Source organism: Gorilla gorilla, chromosome 12, assembly GCF_029281585.2.
Source record: "Gorilla gorilla gorilla isolate KB3781 chromosome 12, NHGRI_mGorGor1-v2.1_pri, whole genome shotgun sequence".
Classification (NCBI taxonomy): Eukaryota; Metazoa; Chordata; class Mammalia; order Primates; family Hominidae; genus Gorilla; species Gorilla gorilla.
Window position 1 is genome coordinate 130,011,157 of NC_073236.2, and position 20,524 is coordinate 130,031,680.

A 20,524-nucleotide genomic window follows, 5' to 3' on the forward strand; every position below is an offset into this window, starting at 1 on the left:
TCTCTACAGCTATTAAGACACTACAGAAGGAAAGTGGGGAAAACATACTCTTATTAAAAAAATCTTCTCTTCAAGTGGACTTGGAAAACAAACTTCCTGAGTTACCTTTGTATCTATCTAGGACTTAGGATAATGACTTATTTTTTTCAAGTACTCAAAAAATACTTTTGGAGTTGATTTTCAGTACAATTAAAGAAAAACGAATGTGCTCTGGGGAGTAATATGTTCTTCACTATCTACTGCCTGAGGAAATTTTCTGAGTCATATGAAAATAGATGGCTGGGCGCAGTGGCTCACACCTGTAATCCCAGCGCTTTGGGAGGCTGGGGCAGGAGGACTGCTTGAGCTCAGGCATTTGAGACCAACCTGGGCAGCATAGGGAGACCCTCGTCTCTGCAAAAAATAAAAAATTAGCTGGGTATGGTGGTGCACACCTGTAGTTCCAGCTACTTGGAAGGCTGAGGTGGGAGGATTGCTTGAGCCTAGGAAGTTGAGGCTGCAGTGAGCCATTATCGTGCCACTGTACTCCAGCTTGGGTGACACAGCAAGACCTCATAAATTACTTAAACAAGAATTTACACTGTATTATTCCAATATCGACCATTTATAGGGAATATATAACTCTTCTGAAAAAATAAAGCAAAAATAAGAAGGCAGCCTATTACTAAGCCGGAAGTCTAAGAGCCAGTATGCCACAGAGCCGATCATTAATTAAACCTGATGAAGTCAAAAGCCTGTGTCTTACTATTTAGACATACAAGTTTTCCACTATGTCCTACACAGATTCCTCTCCTCAGTGCAGCTTCCCATCTTTAGTCCTACTTTATCCAGACCCAATAACCATAAAAGCACGTGTTGTTTTCCAGACTTCACATGCCCACACTCGACAGATACGAGGACAGAACATAAAACATGAAATCAAGGGGACAAAGTTGAATGAAGATCAGAGTATTTCACTGACCAAGTATCTCCCTGCAGATTTTTTATTAGTTGTAAGGGGAAACATAGTAACTACACTGTGGAAAAACCACACAGCACCTTGACTGGGTGATCACTATTAACACCTGAGGGGCAAATGGACCCCCCTCCCAGTCTACAGACGCCATACCCTGAGAAATGATGCCCTGAGGAGGACACGGCACTTGTTTTGGCCAGGGATGCAGAACCTGAATCTAAACATGAGGAACCATCACAAGCATACTCAGAAACATTGTATAACATCACTGACATTTCTGAAAAATACAGCTCAATGTCATGAAAGACAAAGAAAGGCTGAGGGACAATCAGATTAAAGGAGACCGAAGAGATAAAATCAATCAATGCCATACCGACTCCTGAACTTGATCCTGCTATAAAAGCACACCGGGGGTCTAATGAGAAAATTGGAATATGGACTGTGGGTGAGATAAAGGTATCGTATCAATATTAAGTTTCCTGAGTTTGATAACTGTACTGTGGTCACTTAAGAGAATATCCTTATTTTTAGGAAATACTTAAGGAAGTATTAAGAGGTAGAAGGACATGATAAAGGTAACTGACTCAGAGAAGTGATATGTACTAAAAAATACAGCACATTCTCCTGATCAGCATTTACAGCCACTTCTATTGCTTGCCTGCCACACTGCAGGTTAATTTAGCTAGAGGGGATACTTTGTGCTAATTGCCCTGTATCCTCTTTCTTGATTTTTACCAGCTTTCCTAGAACTCCTATACAAGACTCAATGTATAATTCTGATTTTCGTGACTTAAGCTCACCGGCTTCTAATTCCAACAAAAAACCTATCTGGCTCTTATACAGTCAACTACTTCAATTACATGTGACTTTTTCTAAAAGCATTATTACCATCTGCAGAATTTCTGTGTACTAAGCCAATATAATGAATTCTTAGTCAGCAGTGATTGGCCTTTCTCTTTCAGGACTCCCTGAAGGCTGTGTCCATGGAAACACGTTCTATCAGTGTCTTCTTCAGTCCAGTTGAACTGAAAACTTGAAGGGCTTTTTTTTCCAGCAGTTGCTGTTGACTCAACCAGTGTGCTAAATTGTTTCTGTAGATTCACCACCATTTCTGGAAACGGAGAAAAAAAGGAAACAAAATAACAAGTAATGTTAAATCACAAATAAAGCCTGGAATTTACCTGATAGGAATGTACCAATATTGGTTCCTTAGTTTTGGCAGATGTACCACGGTAATGTAACAGGATAACGTTAAGGGAAGATGAAACTGCATGAGGTGCATGGGGGAAACCCTACTTCAAAAAGAATGTACAGTCTAAAAGGAATTCTATAAGCAAAGAATTCCCAAAATCATAACGATTTAGGATTTTAGATTTTGGCAGGAACTGAGGCTCTGTTTTGAAGAACGACATATTCCTGAAGTAGATTCCTGCAGAGATTTCTTGCAGAGTATGATGCTGCTTTGGATGTACACGTGCCCTGGAACATTTGTTTAAAAAAAGTAAAAAACTTAAGCATTCAACATTTCAAGTCCAGATATTTAATTTTTCTACAACTGTGTTGCTACTTGGTATTAAAAAGACAAAATTTGACTTACCTCTTTTTTTATATGCTACTGGTTTGTCGACAAATGAGTAGTAGAGTGGCTTTTCACTTTTCCACAGGTACCTGTACAAGGTAAAGAAAAAGCTGGAGCAGGATGGAGATGAAACAGACATAAACACATTGTCTGAAGCACTATCTGAGATTTCTGATATTTTGTTATAGTTCTGGCTTGGAATGGCCTACTGGCACATGTCTATATTGCCTATTGAACTTAGGCCCTAGAAGGAACCACTGACCAACAGCCCAGGCCAAGAGAATGGTGTGCTCCTCTCAAAAGCCACCCAGATGCTGTGACATCTTGAAGAAGCTATTAATTATACAAAAAACACAGAAACGGTTTCCTTCACCATAAATTTCCCTTGCTGCTCATTCTCATAAAGTGAAGCCACCTCAGAAACAACTGTTCCTCATTGCCTTTGTCCCAATGCCTTTTTGCTGAGAGTTGTTAGTAGTACTTCTGATTCTGATAACTTACGCACAGTGAACAGTAAATGCCTCTCTCTGGCACCTGATGCCAGGAAATCTATTCTATTCCTGGTGTAAAGGAGAGGAAAAGACTGGATTCCAGGATGACACAGTCCCAGTAGTCCCTGTTCTGACTCAGCCTATTCTTGCCAAGGGAAGGATGGCCAGGGAGTTTCCATTGTAAAATGGGGATCCTGGATTGCTCTGGCTCTTGGGGTTCCCTCCGGGACAAACACTAAGAGCCATCTAAGGTTCCTACAGATGAGGGTGATCAGTTCCAGACTCCAAAAGGAAGTGACATGTTCTATTTCTGGTTCTAGTGGCTGTTGCTAAACTTTGCCAAGCAGACACTGCTGCTCTGGAACAAAGACAACAAGGTTCATTTTTGGTCTCATTTTTATTATTTCTGTGTTCCCTAGAGCAGAGGACTTTCATAACTTATAATAATTTAAAAAATCCACCTTCTTCTTGATCCCAGGCCATTTTCTTATTTTGAAAGACACTGTGGCAACAAGAAAGAGTACTGAATCAGAAGACCTGGCTCCACCATTTTCTAGTGGCATGACCTTGAATGACAAATTATGGAGGTTCTTAAAGGCAGAGACTGTCTCAGCCACCCTTATGCCCCTAGTGTTGTCAGGGAGTGGTAGAGAGTAGGAACTCATTTAAACATTTGTTGAAGAATAATTGGGTGAATAAATGAACAAAGAAATGAATTTAGCATCTCTAAACTTATCCTCTACTTTCACAGGGTTATTCTGAAGAATAAGATACTGTATGTATCGGTTCTTTAAATCCTATACAATAATTAGAATTATTATTAGTACTTGACAAAGTGCCTGGCTAGTAGATACTCAAGACATATCTGTGAACTTTCCAGAAAAACAGATTAAAAATAGGAAGCCAGAAATACAAATATTTTTAAAATCTGTAGCATCTATAATAATTTCTCACCATTTATTTTTAATACTAGGAAGTAATACGTATATAAAAGCACACATTTTTAACAATATTTTAGTAATATCATTTAGCAAATAATCATTTTAACCGATTTAAGAACTGATTTTTTCAAGAATTTTAAAAAATACTTGATCAAGTCAGTAAAATCATGACTATACATAAAACAGATGTTGACTTTTTATTTTGAATTTCTGCAATGATATTAAACGTTAAGAACAGAAAGGAGTCGGGCACAGTGGCTCATGCCTGTAATCCCAGCACTTTGGGAGGCTGAGGCGGGAGGATCACCTGAGGTTGGGAGTTTGGGACCAGCCTGACCAACATGGAGAAACCCCGTCTCTTTAGTAAATACAAAATTAGTTGGGCATGGTGGCACATGCCTGTAATCTCAGCTACTTGGGAGGCTGAGGCAGAAGAACTGCTTGAACCCGGGAGGCGGAAGTTGCGGTGGGCCAAGATTGTGTCATTGCACTCCAGCACTCCAGCCTGGGCAACAAGAGCGAAAATCCATCTCAAAAAAAAAGAACAGAAAGGAAATTTTTCTAATCATTAGGGAGCAGTAGAGATGTAATTAATGTTATACAGGAGATGGTTTCCTGAAAATCATGTGAAACTAAACTTTAGTGAACCATACCACATTTAAAATATATCAGACAGTTTGTCATTTAATGTTACGGTAAACGAGTTAGCGATTCTTTAAAATATATTTTTTTGCCATTAATTTTCTTAAATAATAAAATCTCAAAGGATAAAGAAGTTCCCTGAACAGTCTAATCCCAATCCCTGGGCACACTCACTGTTAAACATTTCTTGTGAATATCTAATCTAAATGGAAGTTTCTTATGCATTTACAGTAAATGCCTACACAAGTGGCAATCATGCCACAGATCAAGAAAGCATTATGATGCCCTTGGGGTGATATGCCCCAAGAATGGGAACGGTGATCTAAAATAAAAATACTCCAAGTGTTTAGATAGCTGAAATGAAAGCTTCTTCCAAAATTGACTTTACCTTGCCTGCCTTTTCTCATTACATAAAACTACAAAAAGAGACACATCACAAACCATGTTTTCCAGCTAGATGTTATCTATATATTTCTCTCTTGTCTGTCTGCATATGTTTCCTCATTTTTAAAAATTAAGGTATAATTTACATTCAGTAAAATTTACTCTTTTCAGTGTAGTTCTGCTAGCACTGACAAACACATACAGTTGCATGTGTGTACTCACCACAATTACTACGTAGAACAGTTCCATCACTCCAAAATATCTCCCACATCCCTTGACAGTCAACCCTTGATCTCAGGCAACTACTGGTCTGTTTTTCTGTCCCTATAGTTTAGCCTTTTCCAGAATGTCATATAAATGGAATCATAGCATAAGTAACCTTTTGAGTCTTTCACGTAGCATAATGCATTTAAGATTCACTCATATTGCTGGATGCATCAGAAGTCTGTACTGCTAAATGGTATTCCACTGTACGGATACAACAGTTTAGCTAGTCACCAGTTGAAGAACATGTGGTTTGTTGCCAGTTTTTGGCAATTATGAATGAAACCATTAGAAACATTCCTATGCAGATTTTTGTGTGAGCTTGTTTTCATTTCATTAGGGTAAATATCTAGGAGTGAAAAATACTGGATAACATAATAAATGTATGTTTAACTTTGAGAAACTGACAACTTTTCAAAATAGCTGTACCATTTTGAATTCCCACACTTGGAATGATCAGTTTTTGTTTTTGTTTTGTTTTGAACCATTCTAATTGGTATATAATGATATGTCATTGTCGTTTTAATTTGCATTTCCCTATTAATGATGTTAAACATCTTTTCACATGCCATCTTGATATCATCTTTGGTAAAACGTCTTTTCAAATATTTTGCCCATTTAAAAAAATGGAGTTTTTTTCTTATTGCCTAAAAATTCTTTATATACTCTAGATACAAATCTTCAAACGGATATGTGATTTGCATTTAATTTCTCCTCGTCTGTAGCTTCTTATTCGTTTAAGTTCTTTTGTGGAGCAGAGGTTCTTACTTCTGATGAAGTCCAATTTACCAATTTTTTTTCTTTTATAGATCATGCTTTTGGTGTCACATCTAAGAAATTTCTGCCTAACCCAAAAGGGAAGGCAAAAATTAGCAGTGAACTCAAATTAAAACCATAATGAGATATCACTATACACCAATTAGGGCATAGAGATTTTCTGCACAGGCTTAATTTTTCTCCATGTTCTTCTCAACATCTTCTATAACAGCTAGAAGTCATCAAAGTAGCCTCTTACACTGTTTTAGGTTTTCAACTATTGTTTATTAGTGTTTTTCATAATCTCATGCATAGGAACCCATGCTCAGATATAGAAAATGTTTTAATAATTTTCATCTGACAACATGGATGATAATATTCAGAGAAACAAAGAGAAAAATTAGAAATGTATGTCAACATGGGGGTGGGGAAGGGTGAAACCGACAGGTGGCCATCACGCACCGAGCTCTGGGCCTGAGCAGCAGTTGGTAGTGCTTCACATATTACTCAGCAGTGACTCACACTGCACGTGTGTGTCAGCCCTCAGCACATACTCTAGAAAGAAGGACCTTGGAAACGGGTCCCCTCGACAGCCTCCACCTTGGGGCCCGGTACCTCCCTGGAAAGTGCCATTTTATAACCAGACTTACTTTCTTTGGCCAATAAATTATTCCCTAAAGTAGCTAAAAGCCGGTAAGTCTTAAATGTGCAACTGATATAACACTGCAATAATGAACTGGGCCTCCAAGAGCCATGTTTAAAGTGTAGGTTGGTGTCTGGCTTGGGGTAAGGAAAGCCCTGTCACCACTGAGACACCAGGGAGGAATGGCCCCTAGGCACCCAGTCCTCAGGATCCGTCAGGACTAACCCCAGCTAGCACCACAGAAAGGAAGACTGATTCTCCAAAATGACCTAAGACACATAACAAAATCTTGTTCCTGCTGCTATTCTTGTGCCCACTGAGAGCCACTGACTGAAGAGTCACTCCTTCTCTGATGAGGAGGTGGGGGGCCTGGTTTCCTGGGAATCCATGGGCTGTTGGGATAAATTCACCTCCACCCCTCTTCTTCATTGTGCATCAATCCTGCCTACTGAGAGGGAACCTGTCACACTTCCCTGCTATGGAAAGGATCATCTCCACAGTGCCTTTTCCACCCCAAGAGTCTGTTTTTCTATTTAAAAGCCCTCTGAAATTTAGAGGAAAAATAATCTAGTTCTACTCTCATACTGGAAAATCGGGTCTTAATTACAGTATATAAGTGGGCATTATTATGTCTATTTTACTGATGAAGAAATAGGAGCTGAACAAATTCTCATTTCAACTAATATGGGGAACCTTGATTTTTCTCAAAGGATATAAAATTACTGAGTCGAATTAGTATTACTGTAAATTTACATTAAATACAGAGATGTTACCCTTTTCTTCAAAGCCTCAAAGAGACTCAGACTCAGCAAAAGCTTAAGTAACTGGCCCATGGGCACACAGCTAGCTTGTAATGCAGACAGGATTCAAACCTAGTGCTGCTTATGCTCTCTCTACCCTACCACAATGAGCCCACATCAGAATGACAGTTCAAAGAAAGGCAGTGACACTGGCTGAATCAAATGGACTTGCTATCTGCTTTCCTTTGTTTTAATTTTCACAGGGATCTTTATTTTGGGGGAACATTCCAATTACATATGTTGCAAGGTAACATTTGTAATCTTTTTAATATTGGGAAGCATAGATGAGAAATGACTAAATTTGAGAAACGGGAAGAGGGAGAAGTATTAGAAATATAGGCAAGTCTCATGCAAATTATAAAAAGTTAAATTATAAAAAGTATACTGTGGTATCCTGCATTGGATCATGGAACAGAAAGAGGTCATTAATAAAAACACTGGTGAAATCCACATCAAATCTAAACTTTGATTAATAGTAATGTAAAAAAGAGAAAAGTTAATTAGAGTGTAGGGCTAATATTTCCAGAAAAAAGAGTCACAATGTAGATGAGTGTATACTGATGAAGCTTCAGCTTTCAAATGTAAAGTAACAGACACAGAAGTAAAGCAGGTGCATCTAAACCAGGAAAGAGAACATACTTGGCCCTTGCTTCTTCCCATTTTTGTTTTTTCTCATCAAAAGCTTTCTTCATAATTTGGTACCACTTTCTGAAATCAAACCATGGCTTATCTGAAAGAAATAAAATCCAAGATTATTAACCAAATAAACCACACTATAATAATATACATTGTTCATTTGAGTTTTCATTAATTGACATAGCTAAACATTTATATACTAGCTCTTGGAATCTATGGATGGAGTCATTGTCTCTTTACTCTAACAGGACTCTCCTGAGGAATCTGTCAATCCCTCTTCTAAGATCCTACCTATATTGCAGCCCCAACTAAATTATACTGAAATCATCTTTTTACATGTCTGCTTCTCCTAGACTTGACTATTACCTCCTTGAGAACAGAACACGTATTTTGTTTCCCACTACAAAGAAGGCCTGCTCCTCCTCTCAAACCCAACACCCAGCACAGTGCCTGGCACACGGTGGTGTTCCAATATGATGAATACATGTATAAAGGAACAAATGATGGATAAATGTGTAAAATCGTACTACAGTAGCTGAACCCAGACTTCCAGTTTCACCAGCTCCTATTCCCATTCTTCATAATCTTAATTTAAAGAATCTAGAGACAAGTAAGAAAGTGGACTGCATTGGACAGTTGGTGTGAGTGTGTGATCAAGATGCAGACATTAGAGAGACAACAGAACTGAATGCAGTAAAGTATAAAAACTCACTCCTCACTCTTTCACTCCATACAGGGATTATTCTGCATTATTCTCTGGCGAAGGCAGTCTCTTTCCATGCCTAACTAAAAATCTTTTCAACTGGTCAATATGATAATTGTTTAATCCAATATGACCTTGTAGACCATACAGCCACAGAGGAGAGGAAAGTACTGAAAGAATTGTAAGAATAGAGGAAAACTAGAGTAATCAATAGAACTCACGGTTCTTTGACCTGGAGTAAATCACAACTTTTCTAAACCTCAATCTCCCCATCAGTAATGCTGGAGGCAGGGGATGGTGATTAGCAGACAGAGCAGAGAGAAATGACAGTGATCTTTGCCCTGCTGACAGCATGGATTTATTTTGAGGCTTACAGGGGGACAGGTCAAAGCGCTCTGTTTATTCTACGTGTCTACGTAGTAAATTATCACCTTTTGGCATTAGAGGGGATGTTAGAAGACAGCTAGTTCAACCTTTCACTCTACATAGAAGCCAACATGAGCAATGTACAGAAGAAAGTAGTATTTTATTTTGCACATATTCTGGAAAGAACACACAAACTTATTGCTTCCAATAAATTCAAGCCTCTAAAACCAATGAACATAAATCCTAATGAGAACATTAAGAAACTGGAATTGAATTTAATAATCCACATATTCACCACACTTCACTGAGTTGCTCTTAGGCTAGTCACTATGTTAGGCACTAAAGATACATTAAAAGAAAAAAAAAAAAGAAGATATGATCCCTCCCTCCAGAAGCTCACACTTCACTTGTCTATCTGTCTATCACTTATAAAGTACTTATTAGATGCCAGATACTCTTCTAAGCACTTTACAAATATTGGCAATCTAATAGGGACAGACGTACTTAGGCCATTAGTTAGACCTCAAGGCACTAAACATCTAGCAGAAGTCTGAACAAGAGTGACTGCGGCAGGAGTTATTAGTTCTGATTTGGGAAGAGGTGAAGCATTGTGAAGTGGATAGGTGTGAAGACCAGACAGAAGAGTGGTGTTTATGCTGCATCTTCAAGAATAAAGAGGCATTTGCCAGGGACTGAACAGGAGTTGGGGTAAGAAGGAAAGAGCATTTCAGATAGAGGGACCAACAAGAGCAAAGGCTGAAAGCATCAGAATCGACAGGATGGTCACAAAGCTGCCTGTAAATTCATGATCTAGCATGGCTGGTGAGTAGAAGTTGGGAATACAAAGCAGCCTGGTCTTACATATAATACGGACTCACTGATATTTTTTAGTACCCTAGAGATACAAGTAGGTAATTATATGAAAAAACAATACTGGTACAATACACAATTTGTATACATGTGTTTATGTGTATGTGTGTATTTTTCAAAGTTGTTTGCCTACATTTATTCCATCTTTTAATCTATCATCTATAACCACTTTGAATTTGAATGATAAAAAATTAAAATACCTTTTTTGTTCTTTTCATTATGCTTTTCAGCAAGATTAGACAAAGACCTGGAGATAACAATAAACAAATCAATTTATTTAGAAGTCATGTATTTGGAAAGATAAATTCTGAATTCTTCTGAGAGAAAAGTGTAGAACAGTATTTGAAATTGATACCATGTTTTAATGGAGAAGCAATCACTGAAACAGAGGAGGAGACACTATAAATACTGTCACTCTTTGTTGGCATCTGGGAGGGGTGACATATTAAGATTCCTTCACTTTCTAAAATAATCTTTGAGAACACATATTGCCAGGAGCCTAAAGGGATATAGATAGAGATTTATGAAGATACTTTAAAACTAGGAAATCAGTGGAGCAATGAGGAACATTGCTACCTAAAGAATAACAGGTATAAAACATGATCAAACAACTGACAACCAGCTGAGTCAAAGTACTGTGTAAGAAATAATTGTGACTACTAGTCAATGTTCTGTAACAATTGAGAGTCTCCATTTTTTGAGATAACATATAATTAGGTAAATACAGTACAAATTTTTTCTTTAGCTCTTTTTTTAAAGTGTCTTCATGACATTTAAAGCTTTCTTAAAAAACTAAGATCAGCACCATAAAATGTTACTTGTCATAAAATTGACGTACACTTACCACTCGAAACTGTCATCCAATAGAAAGAGCAGTTTCAATACCACCACAATGACAGCTACAGCTTGTACATCGTACTTAACAGTTTTTGCCATTTTAGCTATAGGATCAAATGTCAGAAAATCCACTTCTCCCATTCCAGTCATTTTTACCACGTGGCAAGTTAAGCTATGCATTTCATCTGAAGAACAAAACAGTAAAATGTAAAGTAAATTATTTGGCAACTAGACCATCCCCAATGTATATATCCATAAAATAACCTTTATCTTAAAACACGACACTATGCAAGAACTCAGAGACCCACATTTTGTGAATAAAACATCAAAACATGGCATCTGTATAGAAAAATGAATGGTGGAATCTTAAAACGGCGTATCATTCCCTATTCCGACTTCCTAAAACATCTACTATTTCTAGGACACATCCTGGCATCTGGCAGCCACATACCAGTTGTTTCATCCACATCTCTTGTCTGTGTTTCTATAGCAGTGTTTGCTCACCTAAAACTAACTCCCTTATGAGACCAAAAGCTTCTCTAGCAATGTATGTGCACTGGCTGGCATCCTGGCTAGCACACTGGAAGCCCTCAACAACTGTTTAACTAGATATATTGCTTTCCTAAAGAAATTATATGTTCAGCATAGACTACACCTATTACTCAAGACTGAATAATGTGGGACTTGGAACCAGAAAACCTAGGACCTATATTTAAGCTTTCCAATCACTAGCTTTGTGACTCTTGGATCAGAGTCACTTAGCCTCAGTTTCTTCACATGTAAAATGGGTTATAATGAGAATAAATTGAGGTTATGCTCAAGTGAATAGACTCTGAAAACTAAACAAAAAATTTCTGTACTTCCCAATCTAAGTATGTAAGCTGTGACCACACCCTACTCTAATCAATTTCAAGTATGATAGCCATTTTTTATAACAGATAATGAGCTTGCATGGAACTGAACTGAATCTTCTACATGCATTCAGTCACCATGTCCTGTTAATTCCATTCTCTCAATGTGGCATATAGTACCATGGTTGAGAATAGACTATGGAACCAAACTGCCTGGGCTAGAGTCCCTGCTCCATCACTTACTAGCTCTGTGACCGTGGACATGTTATACAACCTTTCTGTGCCTCAGTTTTTAAACAATCTATCTAAAATAGGAATAAGAATAGTACCTGCTTCATAGCTATTGTGAAGACTAAATTAATGAATACACCTAAGGCACTTGGATCAGTGCTGACTGCTTTCCAATCCATCCCCTTTCTTCCCTTCACTGTTGCTCCTTAGGCCACCCTTATAACTGCTCTCCCTTTCTCTAGTCTTACTCTCCTGTGGCCCAATCATCGTATTCCCCTGCTCTCATAAACTCACTAAAGCTTTTAGCTCCCAGCCTAATCTCCACAGTTCCCCCAAACAAGCCATATTCTCACTTGCCTCTCTGCTTTGCACAGCTACTTTTGCCCCTTTGCCTAGAAAGCCAGTTTCTTTCCCCCATTCCTCATCTCAGGTTCTGCCTGGCTGAAGCTCACTCATGTTAGAGAACTTGGTTATACCAGTGACTTCCTCTAAGAACAGACATGATACCACAGCCTCCTGTGACTGGCCCTCTTCTGCGTGCTAAAGCAGATGTCCTGGCATGTACCCTTCTACTGCACAGTTAAGGGTTTATCTTTCTGTTTCCCTCTTAAACTTGAGGGTGACTCAATCTTGTCTTCCTAACTGCTACAACCCACACATAATTCGTACTAATTACATGTTTATGATAAAGAATAAATAAAACACAAAATTAATTTCTTTCTTGAAACATTTAAGTAAAAAAATTTTGCTGATTAAAAAATGCTTTGTTAACATAGAAACAGAACACATATAACAATGATAATTCAAAATATCGCATCAAAGTATTTTTTTGTCTACCAGATTCTGGTAGCTTGGCTCAGGTTTTCACTTGGCTTTTATTCTTCCAACAAACATTTATTGAGCAACTAGTGTGTTCTGGGTACTTAAGACACAGACACAGTCCTTTTCCTCAAGTCCTTTTCCTAATGAGAATGCAGTATGGTACAGGCTATGACAAACATGGGATGGTGCTTTCAGGAAATGCAAACAGTCCAACAAGGCTTTAGTGTTGAATGTGAAGAGGCTGGCAGAGCCAGACAGTGCAGGTCTTTGTGAGGCAGAGAATTTGGACTATTATACTATTAAGATAATTTCAATTTACAGGTGTCACCTGAATTTACTCCTCGGCTTCATTCAGATGCAAAAAGATTAGGAGATAGAAAATTAAGCTCAATTCAACAAGCATTTACTGAGTGTCTACTAGGTGCAAGATACTGTGCATTAATATAATGGAGGAAATTAGAGAAATGAATGATAGGACTCTTGCACTCAAACATGTACACTTCAAACACGGAAAAAATTAATTTTAAAATACCTTCACTAAAATTTTAACCATTATCTATATTGGGTTGTAGAAGCTACAGTCTCTTCTCAGATAATTTAAAAATCAAAACCATATTAGTATTATTATTCTAAAAAAATGACATTTCTTGAAATATTTCTCTTCTTTTAAAATTAATATCTTGGCCAGGCGTGGTGGCTCACGCCTGTAATCCCAGCAGTTTGGGAGGCCAAGGTGGGCAGATCACCTGAGGTCAGGAGATCCAGACCATCCTGGCTAACACAGTGAAACCCCGTCTCTACTAAAGATACAAAAAATTAGCCAGGCGTGGTGGCGGGCGCCTGTAGTCCCAGCTACACTGAAGGCTGAGGCAGGAGAATGGTGTGAACGTGGGAGGTGGAGCTTGCAGTGAGCAGAGATCACGCCATTACACTCCAGCCTGGGTGACAGAGTGAGACTTTGTCTCAAAAAAAAAAAAAAAAAGAATTAAGATCTTGAACTGCTCCCCTTATGCCAAAAGTACAGACTAATAAAAAAAGCAACTGGAAGAAATGATGAGAATGGTAGCAAGGACAGTATAGGGTCTTGGAAGGGAGCAGAGGGTGGGAAGAGCACAGGCCCTGGAAGGGGAAGACTGGGTTGTAGGAATCTACTCTGCCATCTACCAGCTGGGTGTCCCTGAATTGCCCTAAGTCTCATCTGTCAAGGGGAAGCCTGCTTGCCCTCCCTTCCCACCTTCACAAAGAAGAGAATTTATATATGGGCACTTTGGAAACTTCAGAAATTACATACATGAAACAGAAATTACATAAATGATCATGAAAGCCATCAGAAACTCTATCCAGCAGGCTCGTGGGTGACAATGGGAGGAACCATAGTAGAGGGTGGAGAGTGCATCTGAGCTCACTCATGGCCATCAAAGGGGCAGCGCTTACTCAGGCAGGGTGTGTGTGACATACTTGCCGAAACCTTTCCCCGAGCCCCAGAGGCTACCTGGTCACCTTTAAAGGCGTTGAGGAGGGGCGGCTATTGTCTCAGCATGTTTAAAACCACTTTTAGCTTTCTGGGAACCCTAAACCCTCTCTTTGTAAAAGTACCACATACATAGATCTCTTCTTTTTGATCAACGGCACCGCACAACTGATGGCATTACCGAGAGCAATATTTGTAATTACAAATGGCACATTCTGGAAATACTCTTATAATCTTACGTATGGGTGGTTTGCAAACCAACTGTAAACATTTTAGAATCTACATCCTAAGGTATAGGGACTACCATAACTTAATTTGTAGATCTATATTTTGTTAAAAAAAAAAAAAAACAAAATAGGCCAGGCTTGGTGGCTTATGCCTGTAATCCCAGCACTTTGGGAAGTCAAGGCAGGAAGATGGCTTGAGCCTGGAGGTTCAAGACCAGCCTGGGGAACATGGCAAGACCTCATCTCTATTAAAAATAATAACAATAAAAAAAACTAGCCAGGTATGGTGGTGCGTGCCTGCAGTCTCAGCTACTCGGGAGGCTGAGGTGGGAGGATCACTGGAGCCCAGGAGTTCAAGGTTGTAATAATCTACAATCACGCCACTGCACTTCAGCCTGGTCAACAGAGCAAGATCTTATCTTCAAAAAAAAAAAGAAAAAGCTTATTGCACTCCCCGTGCCCATTAATAAGTAATACAACTCAATATAGGATATTTATAAGATACATAAAGGTAGGAGAAGAAAAAAAAACATGTGTTACGCTAAGGTAGAAATAGCCACTTTAACATTTTGGTATATTTACTTCTAATCTTTTCATGAATGTCTTCATTTTCTGTAGCTGTGGTTATGTTATACATAATTTTGTAATTTGGCTTGTTTGACTTTTTATTATAACATAAACATTTTCCATGCTTTTATGAACTCTTCATAAACATTATTTTAAAAGCTACATACCTAAAGTTCCACTGAACGTACACAACACTGTTTACATAACCCTTCCCTTTCTTTTGGATATTTGTTTCTGATTTTTCAATATTATAAATAAAGAGACTAATGACATTTATGGGTAATTTTTTTCTATATTTCAAATTATTTCTATTGAACAGACTGTGAGAAGTGAAATTTTTCTACCTCCATTTTTTATAATACTGCCTCCAAAAAGTCACTTAATAAATATCAAATGACAATAATGTCTCTCTGTATATTATAGCGGATTTATTTCTACTCCTTACGCACAGAAAATGTTAGGCAAGAAATACAGTTAAACTATAGATAACAGCCAGAAAACCTATCATCCCCTCTCTGTCCAATAATAAACACGTGACATAGATGCACGTGCTATTAACCAGGCTGCATCAGTTATATTTTGATAATCCCTGGTATTCCTTCCATAACCCAGTATTCTCTCTATAAACTCAGGATTTAGAACATAAGACAGCATACAGGAACTTTCCGCACTTGAGAGACCCATCAAAGAAGCAGAAAGAAAAAAAAAATCCAAAATAGTAATTCTGATCTATACAACATGTCCAAATGCAGAAATAAGATCTTCCAAATTCTGGAATCTTAAATAATTACTGATTTCTGGAATCTCAATAAGAGCCGTATTCCTTAGCTTTAGAAATGTTACATTTGAAAAATTTAAATTATTTTTGTTCCTGTTTTAAAAAATATTTTTAAATTATGACAATACTTACATTTATATGCATGTTACTACATATTTACAGTCACATTTATAGTTACTGTACATACAATTTCATATATTGCTTTTTTCACATAACACATGTATTTTACTCTCCTATTAACAATACATTCAATCACATTTTTTACATTGCTTCAGCAATGGTATAGTCACACCACGTTTGTATTTTCTCTTAAGAATATAAGTCCAAAATTTCTCACATTTCTAGTCTAACAAGAAATTCAGGACTGGATTCCACCAGCAGATTCCATTGAGGTTACCTGTGTGTTGGTACACTATGAACCAGGTATAGTGAGGCTCTTTTTACATTCTATGTTTCACTGCCTTAAAGAGTTCAATATGATCTGACCAGACTTTGATCTCCATTTGTTTTATGGACTGGATATATTATCAAGCAACAAAAATGTTACCATAGATTAGCTTCTAGGATTTTTTTTAAAAATTAGAATTCATTATGTAATAATAATGCCTCATGCAAATTAAAAAGTGCCGTTTTGGGATGGAGGACAGGTCATTAAAAACATATACCGAAACATTTGGTACTTTACTTGCACTTAGCAAACTTACCATAAAAATCAAACATATTCTCTCAAGCATAAATCCCTCACACCAAAACAGAACTCTTATTTCTGAAAACTCTATTTCTGAATATTGTCCCTTTAATGATTTTAAAAGGTCTGAATTATTTTAAGAAAGGATTTTGACATTAAGTTTCATGTAACCATGGACCTTTTCAGGTGGTTCTAATAGTCTGTGATTTGAAAAGATTCTATACTCTGCTTATTATTACTCTACTAAAGTGTCCCCACAATATATGCCACACACTTACCAGGGAGGTTGACTTCCATCAAGTATTTCATACACAGTATGTTGGGATGAAGATAGCAGTCTTTAGTTATGTCTGGAAAACGAGGCAAATCTAAAAATGTGCCAACTTCTATTGTTTTTTTATAGATATCCTCATAGTCAGGCCAAGACTGAAATAAAAGAGAGACCATCATAGTTGCAATTTTTGCAACAAAAATTATTTTTAAAAATATGTTCTGATTTAGAATGGCTATTATTAAAAAGTAAAAAAATAACAGATGCTGGTGAAGTTGTGCAGAAAAAGGAACACTTATGCACTGCTGGCAGGAATGTAAATTAGTTCAGTCACTGTAGAAAGCAGTTTGGAGATTTCTCAAAGAACTTAAAACAGAGCTGCCATTCAAGCCAGCAAACCTATTACTGGATATATACCCAAAGGAATATGTCATTGACACATGCACGTGTGTATTCATCACAGCACTATTTACAACAGCAAAGACATGGAATCAACCTAAATGCCTACCAACAGTGGACTAGATGAAGAAATTGTCGTCTATATACACCATGGAATATTATACAGCCCTAAGAACAAGATCATGTCCTTTGCAGTGACATGGATGGAGCTGGAGGCCATTATCTTAAGCAAATTAATGCAGTAACAAAAATCCAAATACTGCATTTCTCACTTATAAATGGGAGCTAAATATTGAGTACACATGCACACAAAGAAGGGAACAACAGACACAAGGGCCTACTTGAGGGTGGAGGGTGAGGATCAAAAAACTACCTTTACTGTGCTTGTTACCTGGGTGACAAAATAATCTGTACACCAAACCCCCACGACACGCAATTTACCCATGTAACAAACCTGCACATGTGCCCCTTGGACCTAAAATCAAAGTTGGAAAGAAAAAAAAAATTTTTGATTTAGCAAGTAATACGTTCCAAGCCAGAGTATTTGGAATGCTTAAGAAAAGAAAAAGGAACAGATAAAACTAATATGCACTTACTGAATAAAATTTGGAATTTGGAGAAAAGCATGAAGGGAGGAAACCCCCATAAATCCTTAATATTTTAACTCAGCAATTTTAAGTCATAAATACTAAATGTTAAAAGCCACTAAAATTCTATTTGGCTCTTAAAACTCTTATTGGGTTTTCCCATGATATGGTAAAATCACTACTTCTTGCCTTAGAAGAATCTGGAGAAAGGATGAAAGCTACAACTCAATCAGAGTTATAATGTTGTCATGACTGCTCTGATACACAACCTCCCTCTCACCTTTCCCACCTGCACTCTCTCATTACTCTTCAAATTCACAGCTAACAAATGCGGCTCACTGTTACATAATACTCATGTGCTTCCACATGGGAGTAACACCAGGCTTTAAGTCTAGTAGTTAAAAATCCACAATTCAACTTTATACTAAACTCGCACATATAAAAATATATAAGATTCTCTTACAAAGTTCAGAAAAGCTATGAACAAATATTAATATATTCCGTCTAGCACTTACTTTAAGAACTCGAAGTTTTTTGCATATAGCATTTGTATTTTTGCAATTTATAAACATTCCTAATATTAATACTGCATGTAATTTTTCACTTACTCATCTATTCACATAAAAAATTTAGTTTAGAGTGGCCGGGGTACGGTGGCCCACACCTGTAATCCCAGCACTTTGGGAGGCCGAGCCGGGCGGATCATGAGGTCAGGAGATTGAGACCATCCTGGCTAACACGGTGAAACCCCATCTCTACTGAAAATACAAAAAATTAACCAGGCGTGGTGGCGGGCGCCTGTAGTCCCAGCTACTTGGGAGGCTGAGGCAGGAGAATGGCGTGAACCCAGGAGGTGGAGCTTACAGTGAGCCGAGATTGCGCCACTGCACTCCAGCCTGGGCGACAGAGCCAGACTCCATCTCAAATAAAATAAAATAAAATAAAATAAAATAAAATTTAGCTTAGAGCCTATTCTATGCAAGGAATTGTGCAAAGTACTTTGAGAAATAAAAACATGAATAAGATAATCTCAGAAATAAAAAGATGAATAAGACAATCTCCTTAAGCAGTTGATAATCGAGAAAGGAGATATAAGGCTTGGATAAATAACTATAGTACAACACACATGTGCATGTGGCATTTCAGAAAACTAACATTTCTGATATGGTAGAACACTATCAAAATTGAGCCTAATACAAAAATTTTGAAAATCCATTTTGCAGTATCTATTAAAGTTGAGCATATGTACCTCCTAGGTCAAGGGAATTCTACTCCTAGCTATGTATACCCAGCAGAAATGCGTATGCATGCCCATAAAAGACATGTACTAGGATGTTCATAACAACACTATTTGCGAAAACTCTAAGCTGGAAATTACTCAAATGTCCATAAATTACGTATCTAGAATAGATAAGTGAATTGTGATATAATCTCACAATGGAACAGTATTCAGTAAGTGAACGTGCTACATGCAACAATGAATCAATCTTCAAAACATAATGTTCAAAGAAAAAAGCCAGACGCAAAAGAGAATGATTCCAGTTATATAAAGTATAAAACTCAGTAACTCTGTCCCCATCTTCTGTACTGTTAGAAGTCAGGATTTGATTACTCTAAGGGTGGGTAGGACATGACTGGAAGGGAGCACCCAGCAGAGCTTCTGGGGCGCTGGTAACGCTTCTCCATGAAGCTGGGTGCTGTGACTGTGTTCAGGTTGTGAAAATTCATCACACTGTATATACATTTATGATGTGCAGACTTTCCTATGTGTCTATTTTACCTCAATAAAAAGTAAAAAAAAAAAAATGCTTCATACATCACCTTTGTGGGAGAAATCATCGCTCAAATACAAAGGTGGAAAGACCTTAATGGTACAGGGGTATATGCTTATACGGAGACAATTACACTGTTAATTTTTAGAATTTATAACTATGCTTGATTTTACTTTGCCTGAAGCTAAAATCTTCCCTGTATTATATTTATTTTGGTACAACTATTTCAATAGCTAAACTCTTACATTTCCTTAGGAAAAATGCCTTCAGTTTATGTTATATTATCAACATATGATTGATCTGTAGCTGAAGAATATAAAGTAATTTTCTCTTAATCCAAAGTAGCAATGTGGCATTTTAAGTTTTTTTTTTTAATGTTGGGATACAGTTATTCTACTTGTACACTAAAATACTATTAATTGTATTTTAATCTGTGAATTTTAAAGAGAGAAAAGAAAAACATAAGTTCTCAGCGACCTTTGAAAAGAAGGTGTCTTCCTTTTTATTTGTAAAATTAATTAATTTAAGACCTCTGGTTCATTCTGCACAGAATTTGAAGCATCTTTTCAAGCTGAGACAATTTAACATTACTAATAAGATTTATGGCAATCTTAATCCTTTTAAATAATGCAGGTAAGAGATGCAATTAAGTACTTTTATCTGCAAACAAAACACTAGAGCAGTAAATGTTCCCCTTAGAAAAAAAATCATCTAAAAAATGATTTAATGGATGACAAATTCATGACAAGTATGTGTAAGGTCACTAATGAGAAGCAATTTGGTAGGCTACAAGGATTTAGCATCTTTTCAAAACTTCCACACTAAAAGCTGATACATGAAACTCAACATCTGGTGACAAAGAGGCCACTATTCTTTCGAATATGAATTGAGGAGAAAATAATTATTAAGTGTGCATATCTACCTATTTATCCTATAGATTAGATTCCAGATTCTGCTAGTCTCAATTCAGTATTACAGATTTCACTTTTTAAA

At 37.3% G+C, this 20,524-nt stretch overlaps 1 protein-coding gene across 2 annotated transcripts in view; it reads right to left on the reverse strand.

Annotated features, from left to right (window-relative positions):
- TAF1B (TATA-box binding protein associated factor, RNA polymerase I subunit B) overlaps positions 1-20,524 on the reverse strand; it is a 92,986-nt gene that overhangs the window by 13,863 nt on the left and 58,599 nt on the right. For both annotated transcript variants that reach the window (XM_019021467.3, XM_063696067.1), the window contains exons 9-14: positions 16,781-16,928; positions 10,875-11,052; positions 10,231-10,277; positions 8,095-8,185; positions 2,553-2,623; positions 1,844-2,066 (exon numbers count right to left, since the gene is read on the reverse strand). In XM_019021467.3, the coding sequence (XP_018877012.1) occupies positions 1,844-2,066; positions 2,553-2,623; positions 8,095-8,185; positions 10,231-10,277; positions 10,875-11,052; positions 16,781-16,928 (758 nt within the window). The remainder of the gene's footprint in view (positions 1-1,843; positions 2,067-2,552; positions 2,624-8,094; positions 8,186-10,230; positions 10,278-10,874; positions 11,053-16,780; positions 16,929-20,524) is intronic.